At 49.0% G+C, this 24,389-nt stretch overlaps 10 protein-coding genes across 10 annotated transcripts; 2 read left to right on the forward strand and 8 right to left on the reverse strand.

Annotated features, from left to right (window-relative positions):
• Positions 1-511: 511 nt before the first annotated feature.
• On the reverse strand, positions 512-3,425 carry mfs56 (putative MFS multidrug transporter). Its single transcript, XM_040834706.1, has 8 exons — positions 2,914-3,425; positions 2,515-2,854; positions 2,449-2,461; positions 2,346-2,381; positions 1,661-2,057; positions 1,497-1,604; positions 800-1,440; positions 512-731 (listed from the first exon to the last, which is right to left on the reverse strand). The coding sequence occupies exons 1-8, from the start codon at positions 3,212-3,214 to the stop codon at positions 615-617; spliced, it is 1,953 nt and encodes a 650-aa protein (XP_040693371.1). The 5' UTR covers positions 3,215-3,425; the 3' UTR covers positions 512-614.
• A 597-nt stretch (positions 3,426-4,022) lies between these two features.
• Positions 4,023-6,720, reverse strand: ASPWEDRAFT_169529 (SLC26/SulP family anion transporter; the record flags this gene model as incomplete). Its single annotated transcript, XM_040830473.1, has 4 exons — positions 4,023-5,560; positions 5,617-6,160; positions 6,222-6,367; positions 6,417-6,720. The coding sequence occupies 4 exons, from the start codon at positions 6,718-6,720 to the stop codon at positions 4,023-4,025; spliced, it is 2,532 nt and encodes an 843-aa protein (XP_040693372.1).
• Positions 6,721-8,303: 1,583 nt separating this feature from the next.
• Positions 8,304-8,913, reverse strand: ASPWEDRAFT_37529 (uncharacterized protein). Its single transcript, XM_040834707.1, has one exon. The coding sequence runs from the start codon at positions 8,770-8,772 to the stop codon at positions 8,461-8,463; it is 312 nt and encodes a 103-aa protein (XP_040693373.1). The 5' UTR covers positions 8,773-8,913; the 3' UTR covers positions 8,304-8,460.
• Positions 8,305-10,631, reverse strand: ASPWEDRAFT_181071 (MmgE/PrpD family protein). The gene is made up of 4 exons (XM_040831860.1): positions 10,152-10,631; positions 9,789-9,926; positions 8,960-9,738; positions 8,305-8,910 (listed from the first exon to the last, which is right to left on the reverse strand). Exons 1-4 carry the CDS (start codon positions 10,461-10,463, stop codon positions 8,775-8,777), a joined length of 1,365 nt encoding a protein of 454 aa, XP_040693374.1. The 5' UTR covers positions 10,464-10,631; the 3' UTR covers positions 8,305-8,774.
• A 1,725-nt stretch (positions 10,632-12,356) lies between these two features.
• ASPWEDRAFT_49611 (type I HSP40 co-chaperone YDJ1) lies at positions 12,357-13,815 on the reverse strand (the record flags this gene model as incomplete). Its single annotated transcript, XM_040837299.1, has 4 exons — positions 12,357-12,673; positions 12,731-13,549; positions 13,638-13,707; positions 13,780-13,815. The coding sequence occupies 4 exons, from the start codon at positions 13,813-13,815 to the stop codon at positions 12,357-12,359; spliced, it is 1,242 nt and encodes a 413-aa protein (XP_040693375.1).
• A 1,227-nt stretch (positions 13,816-15,042) lies between these two features.
• Positions 15,043-15,847, forward strand: ASPWEDRAFT_388851 (cytosine deaminase). The gene is made up of 3 exons (XM_040834983.1): positions 15,043-15,297; positions 15,348-15,613; positions 15,712-15,847. The coding sequence occupies exons 1-3, from the start codon at positions 15,139-15,141 to the stop codon at positions 15,731-15,733; spliced, it is 447 nt and encodes a 148-aa protein (XP_040693376.1). The 5' UTR covers positions 15,043-15,138; the 3' UTR covers positions 15,734-15,847.
• ASPWEDRAFT_169533 (uroporphyrinogen decarboxylase HEM12) lies at positions 15,843-17,137 on the reverse strand (the record flags this gene model as incomplete). The annotated part of the gene is made up of 4 exons (XM_040830474.1): positions 15,843-15,916; positions 15,969-16,892; positions 16,981-17,022; positions 17,083-17,137. 4 exons carry the CDS (start codon positions 17,135-17,137, stop codon positions 15,843-15,845), a joined length of 1,095 nt encoding a protein of 364 aa, XP_040693377.1.
• A 141-nt stretch (positions 17,138-17,278) lies between these two features.
• On the reverse strand, positions 17,279-19,188 carry trm82 (putative tRNA methyltransferase). Its single transcript, XM_040829252.1, has 3 exons — positions 18,589-19,188; positions 17,857-18,537; positions 17,279-17,797 (listed from the first exon to the last, which is right to left on the reverse strand). The coding sequence occupies exons 1-3, from the start codon at positions 19,029-19,031 to the stop codon at positions 17,404-17,406; spliced, it is 1,518 nt and encodes a 505-aa protein (XP_040693378.1). The 5' UTR covers positions 19,032-19,188; the 3' UTR covers positions 17,279-17,403.
• A 242-nt stretch (positions 19,189-19,430) lies between these two features.
• ASPWEDRAFT_49614 (60S ribosomal protein uL10) lies at positions 19,431-20,501 on the forward strand (the record flags this gene model as incomplete). The annotated part of the gene is made up of 3 exons (XM_040837300.1): positions 19,431-19,607; positions 19,666-19,735; positions 19,810-20,501. The coding sequence occupies 3 exons, from the start codon at positions 19,431-19,433 to the stop codon at positions 20,499-20,501; spliced, it is 939 nt and encodes a 312-aa protein (XP_040693379.1).
• A 1,060-nt stretch (positions 20,502-21,561) lies between these two features.
• ASPWEDRAFT_169536 (putative GARP complex subunit Vps53) lies at positions 21,562-24,270 on the reverse strand (the record flags this gene model as incomplete). The annotated part of the gene is made up of 3 exons (XM_040830475.1): positions 21,562-22,272; positions 22,325-24,120; positions 24,192-24,270. 3 exons carry the CDS (start codon positions 24,268-24,270, stop codon positions 21,562-21,564), a joined length of 2,586 nt encoding a protein of 861 aa, XP_040693380.1.
• Positions 24,271-24,389: the final 119 nt, after the last annotated feature.

A 24,389-nucleotide genomic window follows, 5' to 3' on the forward strand; every position in this document is an offset into this window, starting at 1 on the left:
CTGATCGCGCACCGCCTGCTGCCATATTGTGGTTGATGGTTGCTGATATTTGAGTGATGAAATAGCCTGCATGTGTCTCATGGTTGGATGCTGATGATACAATAAATTCAGGTTATAGGGTACCTTGCGCTCATCATCGATATATTCTTTGACTCTGCCAGGCTTTTCGGCAGTAGCCACCAGGGCTCCTGCGGCTTGTTGCTAGGCTAGGTCAAGGGCCATTGTTTATTTGTGCTGGAAGTGTTTGAGGATGGATGACAAACAGTCAGGTTGGAATAAAAGCGTCTGTTCTGATTTAGAAGAAAAAAGCGAAGATGCTGTTCTTCCACAGAAAATCCTACATGACGCGTGCCTGACGAGCTGAAAAGAAAGCTGGATACGATCGACAAGCACCTTCCCCCACCGTAACATCTATGTGCTCAAGCGATGCGCCAGGTATTGTTGTCGGTGGGTGATGTTAAGGTTAAGTGGAATGGTTGTGGGTGGGAAGAGTCTGACCAAGATAGTCAAATCAGTCATGTGCTCAGCCTGAGAATACATTCCCTATACTGAGCCTCCAAGAATTAAAATTAATATACGCTAAATGCACGCTCTAATAAACAAATATCGAAAGTCTATCGCCTCCTCTCATTAAGCCCTAACTGGCGAAGCTCCATCTGTTCATGTGCTTGCTGCTGTCTTTCCTCGGCCGATAAAGGCTTGCTAATGCGTTTATACGAGTCAATATTTCCCTATAAGTCATCAGTCAGTCAAGATCCAAAGAAAAACAACAAATATAACAAAGCATTGAGGGACTCACCTTCATCAAAGCCCACAAATACGGCACGTAAATGACCTCGCTGTACCCAATCTGCTGCTCATCATTGATGGCCGACTTTTCCTCGTCATTTTCCCTGGATTTCGGCTTGATCCATGCATTCCCCATAAAAAGGCCTGCCACGAGGCTGATGCCCATAATGGGCATGATGGCGATGAAAGCCCACATGATGGCGTCTTTCCCAACGTTGCGGATGAGGGCTTGCTGCGCGGATGGTAATGCGTCGATGAAGGATAAGGAATTCGCATCGTGGACGTTAAACTCGGAACTACTTCCACCTCCTGCTAGAGCAGCGGCCGAGGATAGTTTATTATTAAAGACACTCCCCATAATCGTCAGAGCCATGGTTCCTCCGAATGGCAGCGCGAATCGCATCAACGACATGGCGGGTGCGATTCTCTCGGGCCAGATTCCTGATGTGTGTAGTCCGTCTGGCATGAATCGAGCACCGGTTCCAGCACCTGCTAGCACCATCATGCCGTTGATTATACCTGTGTTCTGGGTACTTATGGCCCAGGTTACGACGGCGAGACCGGCGGTTTCTGCGAAGGTGCCAAAGGTGATGGGCCAGAATGTCTGGGCTGGTCGGATATTGCACATGTATACTGCGAGATACACACCGGCTACCAAGTTGTCAGCATGGATGCATCATAGCTATAGTCAAGATGAGACGTATTACCTCCAAGTCCAGGGATATAATAAAGCAGCTGGATACCCGCCTTGGATGCAGGATACGCCTCCACCAGAGTGAAATATACTCCCACAAAGTAGAAAACAGAGTACATTGCTATACACCTGTTAGCTCAATTCAATGGTAAACGCACGGAATCCAGGGGATAATACCTGCACCAGCAGCGAACTGTATGATCGCAAGCCACAACGTATCAATCCGCGCAAACATGCTATACGGCAACATAGGAACCTGCTTCGGGAACATCCGTGCAAAAAACCTCCCCGACTCAAGCAAATACTCATATAAAAAGAATAGCACGAAGCAGACACCACCGACGATCAACGGCGCCAGGACCTGAGGTGCTGACCATGCGTACGTCGATCCTCCCCATGCAGTGCCTAGAATGACGAGGCCAATCCCAAAGATGAAAAGGATGGTTCCGAAAATATCTAGCGTTGCAAGGGCGGGGAGGATTGAAGACCAGCGAGAGCCTTTTTTGAAGTGGGTTCCTTCGATGAGCTCGTTCCGCAAGAGTACGTAGATCGCGATGTGTGCGAGGACGGCAATCTGTAGGTAGATATCTGAGTTAGATTTGCTGTGCAGCAAGCTATCTCGAGCAGAAACACGAAACACGATCTTCCTTCAACACGCGCAGGCTGCCAAAGGTCATGAATTTATGATCAAAGTAGTTGGTGAAGCTGAAGGTGTGGAAGGATTTGAGCCCTCCAGCTCCGCCAACAACAGTTGATCATCTCCCACGTTTCTCAGAGCCACAACGCTGTGTCTTGCAGGATACAAAAGAAAAAAAAAAGAAGAGGAGGAGGAAGGAACATGAAGAAGAAGAGAAGAACATACCGGGATAGGAATAACAAAGCAGTATCTCCAATTAGCCTGTCAAAGTCAATCAGTCAGTCAGTTCAGCTCCAATTCCACATATTCAATCCAATATCCAGCTTACATCAGTCAAATACCTAATTCAACATTAGCAATGCACATAAACAGTCAAAAACAGTAGGTTTCTTACCCTCCAACAACCGGTCCCACGCCATATCCAAGCCCACCAATAAACGCAAAGATGGAATTATTCTTCGCATTCTCCTTCAACGACACCTTATCAGCCATGACAATCATGATCACATTCATAATGCCCGCCGAGCTGGTCCCCTGCAAGGCTCGGCCCAGCAGCAACATGCCCCAGCTCTGAGCTACCGCGCAGAGCACACTCCCGATAAGCATCAGGAACATCGACAGTTGAAGCGCAGCATGACGCCCGAACACGTCGGCGAGCTGTCCGAATGTTGGGATGAAGGTTGTTGAGGTTAGAGTGAATGCTGTGACGATCCAGTTGAGTTGGTCGAATTTGTCTGTTATAACTCCGTTAGAATCGCTTATCCTGAGTGAAGTAAATGGGTTTATATCCTACCGAAATGAGACGCAATAAAAGGCACCGCCGTCGCAACGATCGTCAAATCCAACGTACTCAGAATATAAGGCAGTAAGAGACCGCAGATGAGCTTCCATCGATAAACCCTTGAATCATGTTGTTGCTGCTTGCAAGCTTGACACGGCTGGCGATTAGGCTCTGAGGTGGTTGAATTCCGAGACGCGGCGTCTTCTATCAGTCTCGATTCAGGTCGTCTCTGGTGTTGACAAAGGGGTTTCCAGGTCGGAGGCTGGGGAGTCCCCCGGGCCTTCTGGTAGACGTGTTTGGCTACTTTGTACATTTGACTTCTTCAGGGTTCGTGGATAATGGACAAAGACAAAAGAGATTCGTTGAACTCTCTGGGGACATCCATGTTGGGGGACATGGTGGTCGTATATATAGCAATGCAGAATCAGGCAGTGACATGGAAAAGTCTCATCAATCTCTATAATCGTTGCGATCTGTGCCGTATTTTTGTAGTCATACTTTCCAGTCTGGGATACCTGTGCGAGTTGTTCTATAGTTGATGATGGAGATTTCTCGTGTCAGGCGTCAATCATTGCCGGTTTGGGTATGCAGTGCGAAAACTCCCCCGTATTCCTGCGCCACGCCAGGGCAATCCCGCACAGCCTCAGTGTCTCAGGCGGTATTCTTAATTTTAAGAGTCCTTCGTGCAAGTGTTTATTCTTATTTCTAAGCACTAATCAGACTGAGGCTCTGAGCTGTCTTCTTGGCCAGTAATCACCCGTGGAAATTGAGGCAATACAGCCATGGTGACTGACAGATAAGGCTATAGCCACTTTAATGACCTTTACATATATAAATGTGAAATGACAGAATACAAGTGTAAAAAGGTAATTATTTCCAAAAGAGAAGAAATCCACAAGTCTATAATCTATATACAGATTCAAGGGTATACCTCAACCATGCAAATCCAAACACGTATACAAACAAAGAAATCGCTCAAAATAACTAAACCAAAGGACCCCACCCTATTGGGGAAATAAAGCAACCTTAGTAAATCGCTGAATCAAAGGAATATCTTCAACTCCAACCAGGGAGGACCACAAAACAATAAATGGCAGATGGAAAAAATATCATCAAAGCAATCATGGATGAGTTTCATCCTTGGGCGCATGCGCATGTTCTGTCGTGTTTGCAATGGCACTTTCCAATGCACTAGTAAGATCGATGTGGAAGAATGGCCGGTTGATACCCTGCACCAAGGCCACCTTACGGCGGAGACGGTACGCCTTGCTGTCTCTAAGATCGCTTTGCAGCTTGGCATCTTTGATGTCGCTGCTGGTCGAGGACTGTTCCTCGATCTCATTCGTCTCTTCTGCAGTGGCATGGATGTCCTTGGGGTTACCCTCGACGTCATCGACCTTCAGGGCAGCTTGGTGGGTTTGTTGGTTGTTGATCAACTCGGCGTGAGCAGCGGCAGACGCGCTGCCTTCGATCTCGGCCACACTGAAGATGGGCTTCCAGCGGTGGAATCCATCATCCGAGGCTGGAGTAGGGAATCCGAAGCCAGCAGAGGCAAGAGCCCGTTTGGTCCATCGGTTGTTGATGTGGGCAAAGTGCCACTGCACAGTCTTGGGGGATGCGTAGAGGTCGAGTTGGTTGCGGACGTCGATGAGGTTCTGAACAGATGTCACATCCACGTTGTTCACGGAGGAGAAATCGAGGACAATAGCCCGAAGGAGCGGCAGGTCCGACCGGTCCTCCTCTGGCTTGCCCCTACGAGGACCAGGGTTGTTCCAGGGACGGTCGCCAAGCGAAGTGTAAGAGAAGGGGCTCGTGCGGCGGGTGCGGCTAAAGATCTTTCGGACCAGCATGTCGGTGTAATGGTTGGCATTGGGGTAGTTGAATCCCTCAGAGAATCGATAGATGAAAATACCCGGGTGAGGTTCTTCGACTTCGACTTCGGGGTTCGACCCATCGGTGTGGTTGATAGGAAGGAAAATCGATCGGTGGAGCTGGTCCTGGTCGTCCGAGGGGTTCTGGTTAAGGGGGCCGTATTTACCAGCATCGTCCAGCAGATGGTCTCCAATCACAGAGTGGATGGTGACCTTACCCAGGAACTGACCGCGTGCCTTGGCAACACGGAAAAGCAAGACAGCGGCAGAAACACAGACAGTGCAGTAAATTCCAATCTCAATCGTGGTGAAGACAGTCACGAAAACACCGATAAAGAAGATGAGGGTGTCGATGGGCGAAACTCGCCAAAACTGGTAAACGGTGTTAGGGGGTGTGATAAGGTCACCGACAGCGTGGATAATAACACCGGCCAGAGAAGACTTGGGAATGTAGAAGAAAACGGCAGTCAGGGCATAGATGGCAATGAGGACGACGACTGCAGTGATACAACCAGCAAGTGGGGTTCGAACACCAGCCTTGGATTTAATGGCAGTTCTCGAGAAAGATCCAGTGGCAGGGTAGGCACCCAGGAAGGGACCAAGCAGATTACTGACACCAATGGCAACCAGCTCCTGAGAGGGGTCGATGGTATAGTTGTTAACCCGACCGAAAGACTTGGAGATGGCAATGTGCTCGATCAAAAGAACGATGACAGCGGAAGGAAGTTCAGACACAAAGGTTTTGACAATAGTGCTGTCGATCCGTGGGGCACCAGCATGCTGGAAACCTATAAAGCAGTGTATTAGTTTTTATTCTCATTTTCTTGAGATATCAGATACATACCTCGAGGAACATTGCCCAGGAGCTTGAACAAGGGGTCGTCCTTGCGATGCAAGTTGACTGCCGCACTGATCATGGTGTAGAAGAGAATCACGAAGACAGTACGCAGCGTCGATGCAAAGAAAAAGATCTTGGCACGGTTGGGGTACTTCTTTGCACCGAAGTTGCATCCCGCTCGAATGATGTACAACATGGCCAAAGCAGTGACACCCATGGCAGCATCGATGGTCGAGGAAGGGAGGTGCTTGAGGGTATTGATGATGACCAAGTAGGTTGCTCCCTTGGTGTCAAACTTGGCAGTTTCTCCAAGCATGGTACTGACCTGTCCAGCACAGATGTTGATAGCGGAACCAGTCATGAAGGCGGAGATGGCGGGAAGGGGGATGAAGTCCACAATGAAACCGAGTCGGAGCAGCCCAAGTCCACAAACAATTCCACCGCAGACAATGGCCATGGCCGACGCTATGACAGGGCGTGGAATGTCAGGTTGTGTCTTCTCTGCTTCAAGCACCACAGTTCCAACGAGGGTAGACATGACTGCGACGGGCTAAAAGAGAGGTCAGCAAGGAGGACGAGGCAGCAACCAAACAAAGAGATAATCGACTCACCCCGATCGTGATATCCTTAGAAGTAGCAAAGAACCAGTAGAGCAAAACACCCATGAAAGATGAGTAGAGACCATATTCGACAGGCAATTCAGCAAGTTTGGCATATGCCATACCTTGAGGAATGACGACAGCACCAACAGTGACACCTGGATAGATTAGAAACCAAGTTTGAACGAGCAATGACAAAGGACTTACCAGCAATCAAATCACCGACGAACCATTGCCAGTTGTACCTGGTGATCCAGGTCAAGAAGGGGAAGAGACTGTAGACGTATCTGCCACACTCAGCCCAGGATGGAGTGTGTTCTCTGAACCATTCGGCAGTAGTAGGCTCGGGTTCGACATAGCCGTAGGTATCGATCGTGCCAGCAGAGAAGGTCGACTCGCCGCGAGTAACAGGGTCAGCACCAGCAGTGGCACCCAGGGGATCCCGGTAGGCGAGTTTGATCCCCAAGGCTTTGGCCACACCGTGGCCGACCTTGGTTGTTGCACCACTCATGATGGTAGAGAGTGAAAGGTTGGACGAATGTCCAGGAGGGAAGAAAAAAAAGGATGCCGTAAGCAAAAGTACGACAGTGGGGATGGAGGGGAATAGAAGTAGGAGCAACAGCTCAACCACGAGATTCGTCGGGATTTATATAAAAATATGCAAGATGAAAAATCAAACACAGCCCATCACGATATGTTGGTGTGAAATAGAAAAGGATAGGTTGGGAGGAGAGAAAAAGCAAAGATGTTCGAAGAAGCTTTCGAACGATGTCGTGATATCTGGCGGATAATGCGAATTGTAAGCTCTCCACCAGGAATCCCTGTCAAAACGTCCAAGCTCAAACCAAGTGGTATGATTTTGATTTGAACACGGCAAGAAGCAGAGAATAATTAAACAGGCAACTTGGCAATTATAGGTGGAATTCGCCAAGTGTGCGTGGATTGAGGGCGTGGATGAGGACGTTGGTGAGGTGAGGGTAGGTCGGAATACCAGCGACGACAGAGAGGTGTCACTGTCACGGCTGTCAGGGAAGGGAAGAAGAAGGATGGAAGAAGCTGAGAAGGAAAAAGAAAAGACCAAACACGGGAGATAAAGTTGAATTAAGAAGGGGGGCGTGGACTCGTGGACTTGAGTCGTGGAGAGAGATCGTCGAATACTTTATGTCGACAGAGGGTGACAATCACAACCTGTTATGCGAAACGGAGAGAAAAGCGCTGATCGATAAAACCGCCGGAATCAAAAGAGGCAGTCAGACGAGGAACAGCAGCAAGGAAGGACACGCAGATGAAGTGTGTCTGATCCACCAGGATCGCCAGGTCAAACGAGACGACCAGACAGGAAAAGTAACGGAGGGATTATCAATTCGTTTCACGCAGAGCGCAGCTGGCGTAAGTGCACTATTTTGTGGTGACGAACGGCGGGCAAACGGTCTGGAAGCGACAGGATGACGACGGGCCGTGGATTCGTGGAGAACAATTCCACAGCTAGGAGAGAGTCCGTTCTGGCAATTAGGAAAGGATGTTATTTCTGATTCATCTCATGAACTCGTATTCTGTCTACTACAATTCTATCTAGTCCGTCTGGTAAATTGCATTGTCCCTATCCGTTTGTAGCCTGGTCATACATATGTCACAACGTCTTTGCCTTCTTTTTTTTTGGCTTTTTAACTTTTTTTCTTTTTCTTTTCTCCGCTGCATCGGAGATAGTGCTGGGGCAAACCTTTAGCTTACCTTATGCAGACTCTCCGCCAAGCCTTTGTTTTTTGGAATTAGTGGAGCCTTCCTTGGTGCCCAGCCAATAGAACCACCGACCCATCAGGGCAAAATTGTTGCCCCTGCAAATCACCAATCAGAGCCAAGCCCTAACTACCGTGCGACATCATCCGCCCCGCAAAAAAGATCGCCAAGCGGGCCCTTCCGGCCAATGGAAATAGCGGCAGAACACGCCATCACCCAGGCTGATGGTGAAAGCCGCACTCCGAGGAAAATAAGTTATGCCGACCCACGTGTAATTTGTTGGATAGGTTTGAGCACGGAAAGATCCATCTAATTCTAGACTGAAATAAAATGATGGTAGACAAGAGTATATTTTGATAGACGTTTGTACCACGTCAATATATGTATACTGTCAAGTGACCAAAATAGACTCATTCCCCATCGTTCGTGTATGCAAGCAGCATCCCAAACAGGCCACCTCCAGCCTGCCTAGTGGCCGCAGCCTCTCACACACCCTGTATCACTAACTGCATACCTACATATGCACGGGGCTCCACTCTAACACCATCCAGATCAAAATCACGTCATCGATCTTGTCGCGTGGTTGTTTTCTGACAACCTGCAATCCAAGCTCGGCCCTCGTGGATTTATTCTTATATAGAGTTCTTATTATTGTTCTTATTGATAACTGACTTTGGCCAGACTGCTGATTTGGCGTGATGTAATAATTTTGCTTATACGCGATATGCGAGCAGCTGGATTGGATCATGGGATATGCTACTGGGTGGTAGGCTGTATATGCACTCCTCCCAAGAATGCTGTATGCATCGACTTGCTGGCGGCGCATGACTATGATAATGTGAATCCATTCAGGTCGCTTTCTTTCTCAATCCTCCGTGCTCGCTGGATCAGCTTCTCAACTCGGTCCATATCCTTCACCCCTCCATACTGTGCAAGCGACCTTGTTTTTGTTTCAATTTCAGACCTACCAATGTCAGCATCTCATCCTCCTAGGCTAGTATAGGCATATATACCTGCTCAGCGGATTCTGTGGATCCCCCTTCAAATACTCCACAAACTCCTCATACTTCTCCCCCGATTTGGTCGTCACTATCACCGCTCCCTGCCACTTTTCAGGAAACCTCGCATCAATCTCTTCATCCAGCTCCATCCGCACGCGATCCTGAAACTCCCTCAGCGAGACATCGTGCAGCGCTTCCTCGGTGAAATCCGTTATCATCGCTTGTCCCCTTTTCGCCGTCACGGCAAGTACAAATCCCATGTTGAATTTACTCTGATGCACCGTCTCCCCTCGTCCAGATAACCCCAGCACCCCAAACGCAGCAGAATACGTTCTCGTGATGACAGATTCAATATCCTCAAACTGCACCCCATTCTTTTCCATCAATTTGATCAACGCATCCACGCTCGGATGCGTGTGTCGGCACGACGCGTGCCATTTAAAACTACTCCCCAACACCGCCCAGTCAACGCCTAGATCGGCATCGATGGCACTGGGCTTCGTTTCGCCAGGTACTAGGGCAATTCCCATCCCCCGTTGTCCCTCGAGGATATCCTGGGGACCTAACAGTCCCGCCTGGGCTGCGTAGGCGGCGAATACCCCGTCAAAGCATGCTTTCCCTGTATGCACCTGCTTGGAATGCGTTGCGTCGAGGAGAAATTGCCATAACCCTGCTGCTTGGGTTCCTGCGGTTCCCATGGCGGATAGTATGCCTGTGGCGTCGAGATGGAGGAGACGGGCTGTTGTGGCTGCGACGCCAATTACTCCTCCTGTCGCGGTGGAATGGAAGCGCTTCCATCATAGTCAGCTTGTATAATGTAGACAGAGTATAGGTTAGAAACCTCGTAATGACTCTTCCCTAAAAACTCCCCAACCCGACATCCAACTTCATATCCAACCACACAAGTAGTGATGAACTCTTCCCCATTCAACCCCCGATCCTGCGCAACCGCCAACGCTGCCGGGAATATCACCGTCGCCTACACCACAACACATTAGCTTCAATCCCCACCCCAACACATTCTAAAAACCAAACAGGTCAAGTTATATGGAAATCTAATAGAGCTTGGGGAGAGGGTATTCCAAGTCCAGCAAGCATTGTCTTCTCACGGTCCATCAGTGTCGTGGACAGAATGCATAAACAAAGACTGGTTTTCACACAATCTCCAGCATGAATTCCGCGTGTGGGTGGGAATAAAACATACAGGATGCATAATACTCCTATTATGCAAATCATCCTGCTCAACCACATGCGACGAAGCCCCGTTCACCAACGCCGCGAACGCCGCACTCGTCCCGCCCAGCTCCTCGTCCACAAGCTCGCTCCTCCCCATACCGGGTCCCATCTGCTGCGCGAACTTGGCGATCGCGGCTACGGCGGGATGGTGGCGGCCTGCGATTGTACAGCCCAGCCAGTCTAGGAAGAGGTCTTTGGTGCGTTGGAGGACGGGGTCGGGGATGTGCTGGTATTCGAGCGTGGAGGCCCAGTGGGCGAGGGTAGAGGTTTTGATGGGCATTTTTATACTGTATGGTCGTGTCTAATTGAATGATGTATTGCTGATATGTGTATTTACAAGTTTCTTAAGGTCTATGTATTCTTGATGATAACCCCGCGATATATATGGCCTCGGTTGCTGAATAGCCGGTGCGGAGACGTGGATAAACCATTACACAGTGTGTTGGGCTATTTGATATTGACAATCATTTCTATTCAATGGTATATAAATGTCAAGTAAACAAAGAGTTTTATATCAGTAAAAAAACCACTGAATCTCACCCACCACAACATCAGGCTATATGTTGAGATTATCCTGTTCGACTACAAAGGTGATCACCATGATTAATCTTTATGGAATGAATATTTCAACACGCCCCTTGTTTTCTTGAAGATAGTACTTCTCAATCTCTGCTTTAACTCTTGTAGTGAGGGCAAATCACTAAGCCCTCCCTTTTCATTTTCTTTGGTTCGCGGGAAAAGATTACCGCCTCTAAAATAGTCAATGACTGGATTTGATTGGGGACACAGCATGTAACTCAGTCCCTCAGGGAAGCAGAATACCTAAACCAGTGATGTAGGCTCATAACCTGTTGAGATTATCCTGCTTAGCCAAAAAGGTGATTATCATTACTAGTCTTCATAGAATCAATATTTCAACACTATATAAGATGAACCTGATATCCACAATCCCCAACATGCACATAATGCATTTTTTTTGACAATAACTGCTTCTCCTTGATCTCAAAGTAAGTCTCATCCCATCTATTCAGCAAATCCCAAAACGCTTTCTGTTCATGCGTGCCACACATATCCCGCTTCCACACCTTTGGCGTAGATCCGTTCGTAGTCTCGCGCGCTGTTACACCATATCACGCTTAGTGGTTTGCTTCCCCTAGTGCTTGGGCGTTGAATCGTTGCTTTCACTTCGAGGGTTTGGCAAAGTACCATCCTCACGACGTCATCTGTGTACAGATGGAGATATTCGCGCGCGGTGATCCCTCCGTACGGATGCCCGACTAACACAAGTGGTACGTGTGGTAGGATCTGTGCGTTTTGGTGTAGTGTATGCAGCTCTATTGCTGTAGTTATGGCTGCTGGTTTGATAGGGCCGGCTTATCCGGGCGAATAGAGAGACGTGTTTGGTGAGGGCTGGGTAGGAAGTTGTGACGTCGGCGCCGGGGATGATGATGACGAGGGGTTCGTGGGGAGTGCGGGGATGGCCTGTGATGGAGACGAAGATGTTGTGGGTGTTTATGGAGATCATGGAGGACCCGGTTGGAGTTGTCCGGTCTGGTTGGGGTGGAAACATGTTGTTTTGTTTATGCTGGTAGTCTTTCAAGATATACTCACTCGAGTCAGATTTGCATGTCTCTTACGTGACTATTAAAAATTATACATTGGCATGGATGTCTGAGCATACTACAGTACGCAGAAATAGTGCTTGGGAATTGTGAATTCTCTGTCTTTAACTTGGAGAAATCAATACCCAAGTTCGAGTCTATAAATGTCGCTATGACATATCCCACCATGATCACACCCGAAGTCAAAAAAATGAAAAGAGAATAAAAGAAAAGGCCGACTCGTTCCCGACATGGTCTCATCCATCTCATCATATCCCCCGAATCGACACTCCATTCCCATGTAACAAAAGGTCAAGAGAATATTATGCAAGGGAATCAAAGTATGATGGCAAGTAAACGGGGGTGATAAAAAAGAACAAAGAAAAAAGAAATCTCCATTGTCGTCTTCCAAATCTTCAAAGCGAACGCCATCGCAGAGCAAATCATTGAGAAAAGCAAAAGAAAACCTAAGCAGCACCAGGGCTGAAACCCCCTCGCGTGGTATCATAAGCGAATTTCATTAGTGCCCTAGCACATCATCTGCATCAACCTCATAATAGAACCATCCCCGTTTACTGCGAAGCACACTGCACCCTCTCAGCTCCAGGAGGAACATCATCATCATCCTCATCCATGGCACTAGCAGCGCCGTGTGCGCGTGCTTGAGAGTACTCGCTTCCGTCAACATCCTCGAGGTCAAAGTCCTCAACCATGGCATCAGCTGGGGGCTTGGCCTGCTCCATACGGGGTGGCAGAACCTGCTCCAAAAGGTTGAGGTTCTGGAGCTGGTCCTTCTCGGGGAACTTGACGTCGAACTGGATGTAAAGGTTGCCGTAGTCGTGGTGGCGGAACGAAGGCATACCCTGGCCCTTGACGATCTTGATGGCACCTATAGAACAATTGTAAGCTTTGTACTGGAAACTTTTTCAAGAAATTGCAAACGTACCAGGTGTGATAACTTCACCAGGGGCAATGGTGACGGTCAACCAGCGGTCATCAAGGTGCTCAATGCTGAGGGAACCACCGCCGAGAGCAGTGAGGAGATCAATCTCAGCCTGGTAGAAGAGATCGTCTTCCTTGCGCTGGAATCGGGGGTGGGGCTTCTGCTCGATCTCAAACACGACGTCTCCGGACATAACACCGGGCATCTGGTCACCCTCACCACGGAACTCGATCTTGTGGCCGTTCTTGACACCCTTGTCGACGTGGACGTGGAGCACCTTGCGCTCAACGGTGGTCTTCTTACCGCTGCAGCGCTTGCAGCGGTCCTTCTCGCGGATGCTCTCTCCCTCACCGTTACAGTCGGAGCAGACAGTCTGGAAGCGCTGGATCATGGGACCCATCTGGCGCATCATGGTCTTCATACCGGAACCGTTACAGCCGGTACACGACTTGACAGCTCCCTCCTTACCACCGCGGCCATCGCAGCCAGGGCAGATGACGGACTTTTGCAGGGCCAATTTCGAGACCTTGCCGCGGTAGATATCCTCCAAGTTGACCTTGTGAACGTGGTGGATGGTACGGGCCTTCTTGGGGCCTTGGTCGCGCATGCCACCGCCGAACATGCCTCCGAAAGCACCTCCGCCGCCACCGAAGAACTGAGCGAAGAGGTCCTCGGCACCCATGCCACCACCGGCACCACCCTCGAGACCTTCCTCACCGAGTTGGTCGTACATGCCGCGCTTGTCGGGGTCGGACAGGATCTCGTAGGCGTGAGACATTTCCTTGAACTTCTCAGCAGCCTCTGGGTTGTTTGTGTTCTTGTCTATGTAATGCGGCCCGTCAGCACGAATGAACCCCCCAAAACCATCACGAAATACTCTATTCAGCAGTATATCTCGGGAGTAACGTACCAGGGTGGTACTTGAGGGCACCCTTCTTGTAGGCCGTCTTAAGTTGGGCCTCACTTGCCGAGGGGTCGACCTAATCGACATTTGTCAGTTCACCGATCCAACACAGCACTCGCATTGATGATGATAAAAAAAGGCTACTCACCCCAAGCAGGTCGTAGAACTTTGTCTCCTTAACCATTGTGACCTCTGTCTAAACTAAATTTTGAACAAAAAAGAGACAGGGTGGAAAAAGCAAAAGAAAGAGAGAAAAATTTGCCCCGATTTCCAGACGGTACGAAAGGCACAAGGATGGAGGGGTATGAGGATATCGATAGAAAGGAAATAGAAGAGTCTAGTAGGTAGTGCCTCGTTTCCGGAGGACTCAAGGTGGGACTTGACGATGAGAAAGGAAAAAAAAGGATCTGAAGGTTAGTTTCGACTATCAGAAGAACAACAGGAGCGGCGACAGGCGGCTGCTTACTGTACGGTAAGGGGAAGGGGCCGTATGTAAAGCCAATACGCAGAGTCAGGCACCCACAAAGGCTATTTCTCGCCAAGTCTTTCAAGATCCAGGTAATTTATTACCGGAGATATGACGGTAACAAAACACCGCTGTTTCTTTTGATAGAAAGAAATGAGAGCAGCAAGAAGAAACAAAAGCACCAGAGGAAAAGGATCTGGTTTTCAAGGAAAAAATCTCACTGAATATACGCCCCAAAGCCACTGAAATCAGTGAAACCTCTCCAGGCTGACATACATCCAATTCCGTATCTTTTGCCTTGTCCAGAGGTTCGATGGCCCGAGCGTTGCCCTTCGATGCACTTCGATCGCCTTCCAACGCCTTCTCAGCCCTTCCACAGTAGGCAGTGGTTTTGTAATTACTGGCTCTGTACCACAGTTCCACTATGGCAGTCCTTAGGAATTGGAGTGGTAATCGCCCAGCCATTACAGGGTGGTTACCGTGTGTATTCAATGGGGGGAAATCTTCCATCAACTTCCATCATATTACGGAGTCTATACAACGAATTACAGGCATAAGAGCTTGATAATCATGATCTGTGGCACTCTCAGGTATCTTTTAATGGATTATAAATTGGTGATATTGAAATGAATGGTTAAATTTCAACAATTTGCCATCAGCTGTTAACTTCAGGTACAGCATTCAAAGTTTTCTTACTACTTTTTGCCTCAGGCAGAAGGTGGCAACAAGGCTGATATTTGCCTTATCGATAAGCGATTGAGGGGAAATCCCGAGGGCAAAAAACGCCCTCCAATTTTTGCTCAGCAACGCTTGATTTTTCTCCACATCAGGGCAAAATGAAGCCTCCATTTCGGCTGCGAGCGGGCCATGCCGATAATAATGATGGCGGGCATTATCTCTGCGTTATCGTGTGAATTAGATATCAGACTACTTTGGCTGATTCAGTAAATACTACTGATATAATACAATTCATTACAATTTCAACTTCTTCATTTTCTCATTACAGAGTACCCAGTCAATTATACACTGCCATCTCTGAATATGGAGCAAGATCCAGGCTTTATCGCTGCCGTGGAGCAGGCAAAGAAAGGTGGCGCTGAAGGTGGTGTGCCCATAGGCGCAGCTCTGGTCTCGAAGGACGGAAAGCTTCTCGGGGTTGGTCACAATATGCGCGTTCAGAAAGGGAGTGCGACTCTGCATGTCAGTCAATTGATATCCCCGTTTGAAACCATGCTTACATATGGATGTAGGCTGAGATGTCCGCCCTCGAAAACTCCGGTCGTCTGCCCGCTTCGGCCTACGAAGGTGCTACCATGTACACCACCCTCTCGCCCTGCGACATGTGCACTGGTGCCTGTATCCTATACAAGGTGAAGCGGGTCGTTGTTGGAGAGAACAAGAACTTTATGGGTGGCGAGGAATACCTGCGGAGCCGAGGCAAGGAAGTGATTGTTTTGGATAATGCGGAGTGCAAGCAGATCATGGAGAAGTTTATCAAGGAAAAGCCAGAGCTTTGGTGAGTCTTTTCTTATTTTATTTTGCCCTTCTTGTCTATTTCATGAAACCTCACTTTTCGCTATAACCAAGACTGATTGAAACGTTTCACATATATAGGAACGAGGATATCTCCGTCTAGAAAACATGAAAACCAGACGTGTAGACAGATGATATGATTCGATTAATATTTGCATAATGAGAACACTTTTTTAGGGCAGTGGATACATTATCGTCGCATATCAACGGCCTCAAGACAAGGTCAACCGGTGGATCTCTTCGAAGAAGAACTTGAGGTCATCCGGCTTAACGAAAGGAGTGACACCTGCCAGAATTAGCTTCGGTTATATATAAAAGTAATGGTGGGAGTTAATTACCATGTCCCAAGTTAGCGATCCATCCTTGCTTGCCTTTCTGGAATCCCTGGACCATATTTTCGACGGCTTCAGCAATGGCAGGTCTACCGCCGTAGAGCACACCTGGATCGGCATTTCCTTGGATAGTCACTCGGCCCTTGGCAATCCGCATAGCCTCTGCAGGGTCGTGTAGCCAGTCAAGGCCGACAACGTTGTAGCCCGACTCGCAAAGGTCCTCGAGAGCATACCACGCTCCCTTGGCAAAGACTGTCATTGGCACCGGCTCCAATCCCATCTCTCTCAATCTCTTGGGCAGGTTTGCAGAGATGTGGCGCAGGTATGGAAGCGAGAACGACTTGAATGATGAGGGAGAGAGTTCACCAGCCCAAGAATCGAAGACTTGGACCAGCTGGGCACCCGAGGCGACCTGGAGAGCAAGGTATTCCACACAGATCTCTGCAATCTTCTGCAAAAGTGCCTGAGATTCCTTAGGGTACTTGTAAACCCAGGTCTTAGACTGAACAAACATCTTGCTACCGCCGCCTTCAACCATATAGCACAGCAAGGTCCATGGGGCACCGCAGAATCCAATCAGAGGCACACGGCCCTTCAGCTTATGCCGGGTGAGCGTGATGGCTTTGTAAACGTAATCAAGCTCCGCCTTAACATCCACCTCCTTTTGCATCACTTTCTCATATTGCCCGTCGTCCGGCGACTTCAATGGCTCGGGGAAGTGAGGGCCCTTCTTATCGACCATCTCAACAACCATTCCCATAGCCTGGGGAATGACCAGGATATCCGAGAAGATAATGGCAGCATCGATCAGACCGGCATACCGTTCCACAGGTTGGATGGTGATGGTTGATGCAACTTCCGGGTCCCGGCAGCATTCGAAGAAATCGCGACCACCTTTCGCTTCGTGGTACTCAGGAAGGTAGCGTCCCGCTTAAGAAATCACTAAGTGTTAGATTACCGACTTTAACAATGAGGCAAGAGAATGATCTATCAGAAACAAGATCGATTGGTAACTCACCCTGTCGCATAACCCATATCGGCGGACGCTGCACTTTCTCGCCTGCAATTACATCAGTCACTCCGACGACGGCCGGCGTCATGACAAATCATGATCAAATACCTCTTGCGGCTCTAAGCAGAAGATCGTTCTTCAAAGGCTCGAATTGTTCTTGCATTTTGACGGGGGAGGAAAATATCAGTGGGTGTTGTAGAAGAAAAGTACCTTGCGAGGAGGGGCGGCATCGACACGTCGAGCTGCCTCGGGCAATTGCGGGGCCGCTCTAGTATGCAGTGAGATTTACTGGTTTCGGCTCATCCATCGGTGCTGACAACGTAAGATGGACATTTTTACATAGTCTGAATAAAAAGAAATTATGCTTGCATGATTTCTTTATTTACATAATTGGTTTGATATCTGGCCCTAAATTACAATATTTTTGCCCTATGCATCCTCTGCACCCGCCTTCTTTCTGAGATTCCCCAGTGCATACAAAGATTCATTCAGCTCATTCCGCTTCTTGTCCTCAGCTGCTGCTGTCAATTCCGATGTGCCCTCAGAATTGATTCTAGAAGTAGCTGGGTCGTTGGTAGGTTCCCATTCCAAGCCCTCCGAACTCAGCTTTGCACGGTATGATTCAATAAGGGCTTGAGATGAAGCAGGACTGGCTCTCCAGTGTTGGGTTGATCCAGCCTCGCGAACACCATCGACGGAAACCATAATCGTGCCATTTCTTTCGACGCCTGTGACATCGAGAGCATTTCCAGAAACCTGGATAGAACCCTGGGGTTTCAATGTACCGTCTGATTGTAGGGTATACGAAAGGAGTTGCGAAGACCTGATATGATATGTTAGCCCTGTTGGAAATAAAATTTCAATGTGCAGGTTTGGACTTACCCTTCAAGTGCGACGAGAATGACCTTCAGGCTCTCCGACTTTGTCGATTCAGCGAACGGCACTGCCCAGATCCCACGAACAATGACTTCTGTCTGGGATGTCTCCTCTACTAGCGGAACCTTCTGTAAGATTTGGCCCTCCGACCACTTCCAAACCAGCAAGAAGTTGTCACCACCGCCAGAGATGAGAAGCTCTGGCTCCCATTGGGGAATACAAAGTTTGCTTATGAATGAATTGTGGCCGAAACAGTAATTTTCAATGACATGTGCCTGAGGAGGCCCGCGGGATACACGAATATGCTCATCCCGATCCGCAGTCAAGACGTATGTGCGTTTGGCACCCGTTTCCAATGAAAGGGATACATAGGCCACATCCGTGAGCAGTGACACATGGCCGAGAATCAAATCGCATTCGAAATCCGGACCGGCCTTTTCTGCTACAGTGCTCGCATTCTGGTTAGAATGGAGAATCTGCTGTTCCAATGCAGCCAGATTCCGCTTAGTATGCACAGTAAGAGTTGTTGCCTTGGGCTGGTATGTCTTTGCCGGGTTGGGTGTTTTAGTTGCTGGTGTTTCGCTGGGGATCAGCGGCAGCGAGTAAACATCACCAAACTTATCGCCGGACAAGATCGTGCTGTCATTGCAAGCAAATACAATGGCAGACGGCCGCTTCGGCATGACTCTATATGTCACATGAGCATTGTATAATTTTGGGGATTTCGGGGTTTCTTACCTTTCGCTCAATTGCTGGAGGGACCCGTCCCTCCCTACCGCGAAAACACGAAGACACTTGTCTTCTGATGTGAGAGCCACGACGTGCTTCCCATCAGAGGAAGCGATCAGTAGAGGGATGCTCGACCAGGCGGGGGTCTTGGGCTTTTTGGATTCTTGACTTGTCGACTTCGGATCTTCTCCAGCTGTCTGATCTGTGGATGGAGTAACTTTGATCTTCTTCTCTGGTGGTGTTTGATCTTCAGGACTGGCTTCTGTGCCAATGTCTTTGGAGCTGTCTTCTTTGCTTGGCTCTACATCTTGTGGCCAAACAGCGAGTCGCTGCCCACTCTCCGCAGCAAAAGAATAAATCTTTGGTCCAGCTGTGGCAACCAGCAGATTCTGTGCGCCACTTTGCTGTCTCTTGATGAACCGGACGCAATGGAATGGATGTTGGAAGCTCATGGTGGTTGGAGTGTAACTAGAACTTGACCAGAAGCTGCGATAGTAGACTAGTGTTGGGGATCTGACTTGGCCACGGAAAAAGTTCTGTCAGAAGTACGAGGATGGGATAGCAAGCGATACGGCCTTAAGAAATCTCATTGGCCATAACAATTAAACCATGTAGTTATATCTAAAGGTCCTCTCTATCGTAACTTTTTGCGCAGATCCGACTAGAGCGGCGGGCGGAGTCCACGTGATCGGCTAGTTAGGCGAAGCCACAAGAACATTTTCCCAAAATTTGCGGCCGCGCGGAATTCTTCTTTCCTTGAACATCAACGTCGCGATTTAATTCGGACAACCATCAAGTCAACTAAATTTCCGTTGCCCTTAAACATCCTATCTTCAGCGAAATAAGGAGAAATGGGGGGCAGCAAGTCAGCCAGCAAGACCGCTTACTTCGAGAAGCTCAAGAGCCTTCTCGACCAGTACAGCACTGTCTTCATCGTCGGTGTCGACAATGTCAGCTCTCAGCAGATGCACGAGATTCGTCTGAGTCTCCGTGGTGAGGGTGTCGTCCTGATGGGTAAGAACACTATGGTAAGTCTCTTTGAGCTCAATTTCATATACACAACAATGTCTGACTTGATTGTCTTAGGTTCGCCGTGCCCTCAAGGGTTTCGTCGCCGAGAACCCCGAGTACGAGAAGCTGATGCCTCACGTCAGAGGTTAGTAGACGCCGTCTTGCTTGCAATTGGAAGCAAAAAATTTGTCCGAGAACCGTTTACTAATAGCTAAACAGGCAACGTTGGTTTCATCTTCACCAACGGTGACCTTAAGGCCATCAAGGAGAAGATTCTTGCCAACCGTGTCGCTGCTCCCGCTCGTGCCGGTGCCGTTGCCCCCGCTGACGTCTACGTCCCCGCTGGTAACACCGGTATGGAACCGGGTAAGACCTCTTTCTTCCAGGCTCTCGGTGTCCCCACCAAGATTGCTCGTGGTACCATTGAAATTGTGTCCGACCTGAAGCTCGTTGAGGCCGGTACCAAGGTCGGTCCCTCCGAGGCCACCTTGCTCAACATGCTGAACATCTCTCCCTTCACCTACGGTATGACCATCTCCCAGGTCTACCAGGACGGTCAGACCTTCAGCGCTGGTGTCCTTGACATCGAGGAGTCTCAGCTCTTGGATGCCTTCACCTCCGCCATCAAGACCATTGCTACCGTCTCTTTGGCCGCCAACTACCCCACTCTGCCCTCCGTCATGCACTCTCTTGTCAACGGATACAAGAAGGTCTTGGCTGTTGCCATCGAGACTGAAGTCAGCTGGCCCGAGATTGAGGAGCTCAAGGACCGTATCGCCAACCCTGACGCTTACGCCTCTGCCGCTCCCGTTGCCGCCGCTCCCTCTGGCGACGCTGCCCCCGCCGCTGAGGCCAAGCAGGAGGAGGCTGAGGAGTCCGATGAAGACATGGGCTTCGGTCTCTTCGACTAAGCGTATCGTCCAGTTATTGAACGGATTACGACTGCCATGTATTAGATTTCTATGACCCATCATGATTGGGAAAATGAAAATGATTATCATGGTAACCAAGCATTGGGATATTCTTCATCTAGATATGGAACGTAGCTACGTTCCATTGTCTGATGATCCAAATGGTGAGTTATTATTTTTTCATTTTTTTCATTTCACTATTCCCCCTCGAGCCCATCACATCACACTTTGGCGGATGATTATACAATTTTTAACTCGTAGCGTTCATGGGAATGCTTTGAAGATCAAAAATAGCAACAACAAACACTCTAATTTTTTGCTGACGCCTCACCCCAATTCATCTTTCGCACATGCCTCTTCTGCTTCTGCAATTCTTGGATCAAGATTGCTAACAGTTTTCTCAGGATCTTTCTCAACTACATCCTTGGATGTCGTAGGTTGACTCCGTAGGCCTTACGCCCGTGGAGCGCTATGTAGTTCTTTTTGCATGTACAGCCGTAGTACGCTGCTATCTTGTTTCTGTTCTACATAGCTTCACATCAAAGAAATTCAAATTCAATAACCATTCTGATATGTCATGTAACTCGAGTTGGTCTAAAGCAGCTTTTCAAAGAGTAAGACTTGCCATTCAAGACAATTTCTTTACCGTGCAGTCATAGACCAAGCAAGTAAAGCTTACTTGGTTCTTGTCTTCTCCCTAGCTCTTCACCCACGTTGGCCGTCATGGATGATCGAACCAAGTTCAAGTCTATGATCATTTCTAGTATCCAAGTGAAACGGTTTTAGACAGTCAGGAATACCAGATGGCTACGAATCTAGGAATAGGAAATAAGAAAATAATAAGAAAAAATAGTCTTGACCCGAATATCTCTCATTTGAGTCGAGATCTGACATATTGAGGTATATCCTACTCCAGTACATTATGCCTCAAAAACATCCCACCACACTAAATCAAAAGGTATAGGGAAAAACGTAGAAATAAAAATAAAAAATAAAAATAAAAGCAAAGAGAAGGAATGATCGCAATATCTGTCACCAGGACATTCATCACAATCTACGATCAATTCCCATCTTCACCCCCTCTCCCGAACCTCCCACCAAATCCACCTAGATCACGACGGAAGAACTTGCCAATGTTCTTCAGGTTTTCATTGAGGTTCCCTGACGAGCTGCTTTCTCCGCTTTGAGCATTGCTGCCTAGCCCTGCTGTTCCAGAAGCTGGGGACGTGGCTCCAGACGTGCTCGCTGGACCGCTGCCGAGACTAGGGTTTCCGAATCGGTCAACTCCGTCTTTGGCAGCGGAGATAATGGCCGAGCCAAGCATGGTTGGGTCGAACCGGGTGGGAAGATTGGAGGCACCGATAGATGCGGCGGCTGTACCGAGCCCCAGGCCCCCAGAGACAGAGCCTGATGTTGAAGCGGCGGAGGTTTGCATGGCAGAAAGAACGGGGTTGTTCTCCTGGAGATTAGGTGCGTGACGGTCCGAGGCACGGTGGATCTGGAATAATTCCACCAGATGGTTTTGTTCTTGTCGGCTGCGAACGCCCTTGAGCTCGAGGATTTTGCGGAAGTTGGCGTTGTTTCGGTCCGCGATATGCAGAAGATACGCCTGCACAAGAGCCTCCGGTGGTGATGGTTGAACCTGGACGGTCTTGAGGAGACCTTCGATTTTGGAAAAGCTGTTGTTGACTCGCTTCACGAAGCCTGCTGGGGCTGGGGCTGGTAGTAGGGATGAAAGGCCGGTTTTCAGGGTGTATGAGTCCAAAAGCATCTGAAAGGTGTCAATGAGACGTTATAACCAAGTTTTTGGAGAGCAACGTTACCTGTTCTGCCCCAGTCTCTGAGACTGGTTTACATTGGAAGATGTTGGTGATAAAAAGACTGGATACCAGCTCCACAAGATGGTCGGCAAATGCTCGAGCGTACTGCTGCTTATGCAACATTTGTAAAATTTCAGAAGACTTTTCTTTCGTCTTAGACAAGAGCTCTCCCACGTAAGAGCTTTGATCGCTAACGGCCTCGAGTCGATTCCAAGGAGTGTTGCGCATCTCCCGCCAGCAGGGCTCTATATCAACTTCTACTATCCGTACGAGACCCCGGACGGCAGCAGATGCAAGACCCATGAAAGAATCTGCCTGGCTTTGAAGATCCACGCTCTGCTTCAGATTCTTGTCCAACCTGCCCTTGATCTTTTCCTCCAGTTGGTTACAGGTTGTGTAGCAGTAGTCCGCGGTATTGAGCACCAAGATGAGGTCTTCCAAGGATGGCACTTTGGAGGGAGTAGTCCCTGTGGGTCGTTCACTGATATAATATAGAAGAACCTGCTGTGCATATTGATCAAGATACTTGGCGAATAACTTTGCCAATTCGGCCAAACTGCCTCCGGTGGAGAGTTTCGCGCATTGTTGCAAAGAGAGCCGGTAGAACGTGAAAAGCTCCGTGGAAGACGAAATGACAATGTTCGAGTCGAACTCTTCATCTGGGGGCTTCAATGGTTGTTGCCGGTACTTTGGAATCAACGCGGCCAGCTGTTTGTCTTGGGCATCTACCCATACGCTCAGGTATGGTTCAAATGCCTCCGAGATGGCCTGTCCAAAGACGGAAGCCTCTGCGGAGGCAAATGTATCGGTGGAGGGACGCGATGTGCTGACAAAACGACGTTCAAGAGAGTGTTCAAAATCAAGCGTTTCTTGCAGGCATGAGAGTAATAGGTTGACATCGATCGTCTGGCCGTTCCGTACGGACCGGGACAGAATGCCCTTGAAGTCTTCCCGTGTACCTTCACAGAAAATGTTTGCCAAAATCTCGTTCACTCTCCATGATGCAGGAAAGATGTTCGCATATTCTTCGTCGTAGATCTTCAAGATACGCCGGAACCACGAGTACCTCCGAGAGATATTGTCCAAGGAACCGGCCTCCTCGTTATTTCTGAAAACCTGTCGGTACTCTCGTAACTGGAAATTACAATACCAAGTCACCAGTCTCGATCTCGCACTCTCGCCTAGTGAATCCATAACCAGACAGCCCTCCGACAGCATTGTCCTCTGCTGACTGACTTCTCCCTTGGCGAACGACAGCTCGAAATCCTCACACACTTGCTCCAGTAACTCCCGTTGTATATCCGCCACATTCCGACTAAGGATCGCAATCTGATCGATCGACCGATACGACTTAAAGTGTGCCATGAGCTGGATGACAGCTTGAAGCAGCTGAGCACAGTCGCGGTATTGCCGGGATTTGCTAAGGCCCCGGAGTTGGTCGTACGCAGTTGTCAGCATCTGCAGTCTCTTCAAGGCCGTCATCGACTGCGTAAGGTTCTTCTTCGCATTGTCGAGTTGTTTGATATCCGCTGTCATCTCCGTGATCGCCTGCTCCGTCTTCAATGCGCGGTCGCGCACGTCGTCGATTTTCTTGAAGAGCTCTGTCAGGTCTGCCTTGGCTGTTTGGATGCGCTCAACGCTCTCTGCGTTGGAGGTGACCTGGTCCTCCACCAGCGCGCCGATGTCGTCGTCCAACTCATCTTCGTAGGCACAGAGGGATTGGGAAACCCGGGACACGGAGGAGAGGGTGGACGGGTGGGAGAAGATGGCGTTTAGGTGGTCAATTGGATCGTAATCCGCTTTTGTTTTCATGTATTAGCAAAACACTCAGAGCTTGCTGGAACCATCCGGTGGTCTTTTTTCCCCTCACCTGCATCCAAGGAATCCAAGGCCGGTTCTCCGTTGGGCGGCACATGGCCGGGGCTCGTGGGTGTAGTGGTAGCAGACATTCCATTCAGGTCTTTGAATCACCAACAAGACATGCTGCAATCCTAACCCTAAATCACCCGGCACCCGCAAAAGGAAAAAATAATTGAGGGGGCTGTAAGAGGTCTTTGGCGAGTTGAGC

Source organism: Aspergillus wentii (assembly GCF_001890725.1).
Source record: "Aspergillus wentii DTO 134E9 unplaced genomic scaffold ASPWEscaffold_2, whole genome shotgun sequence".
Classification (NCBI taxonomy): domain Eukaryota; kingdom Fungi; phylum Ascomycota; class Eurotiomycetes; order Eurotiales; family Aspergillaceae; genus Aspergillus; species Aspergillus wentii.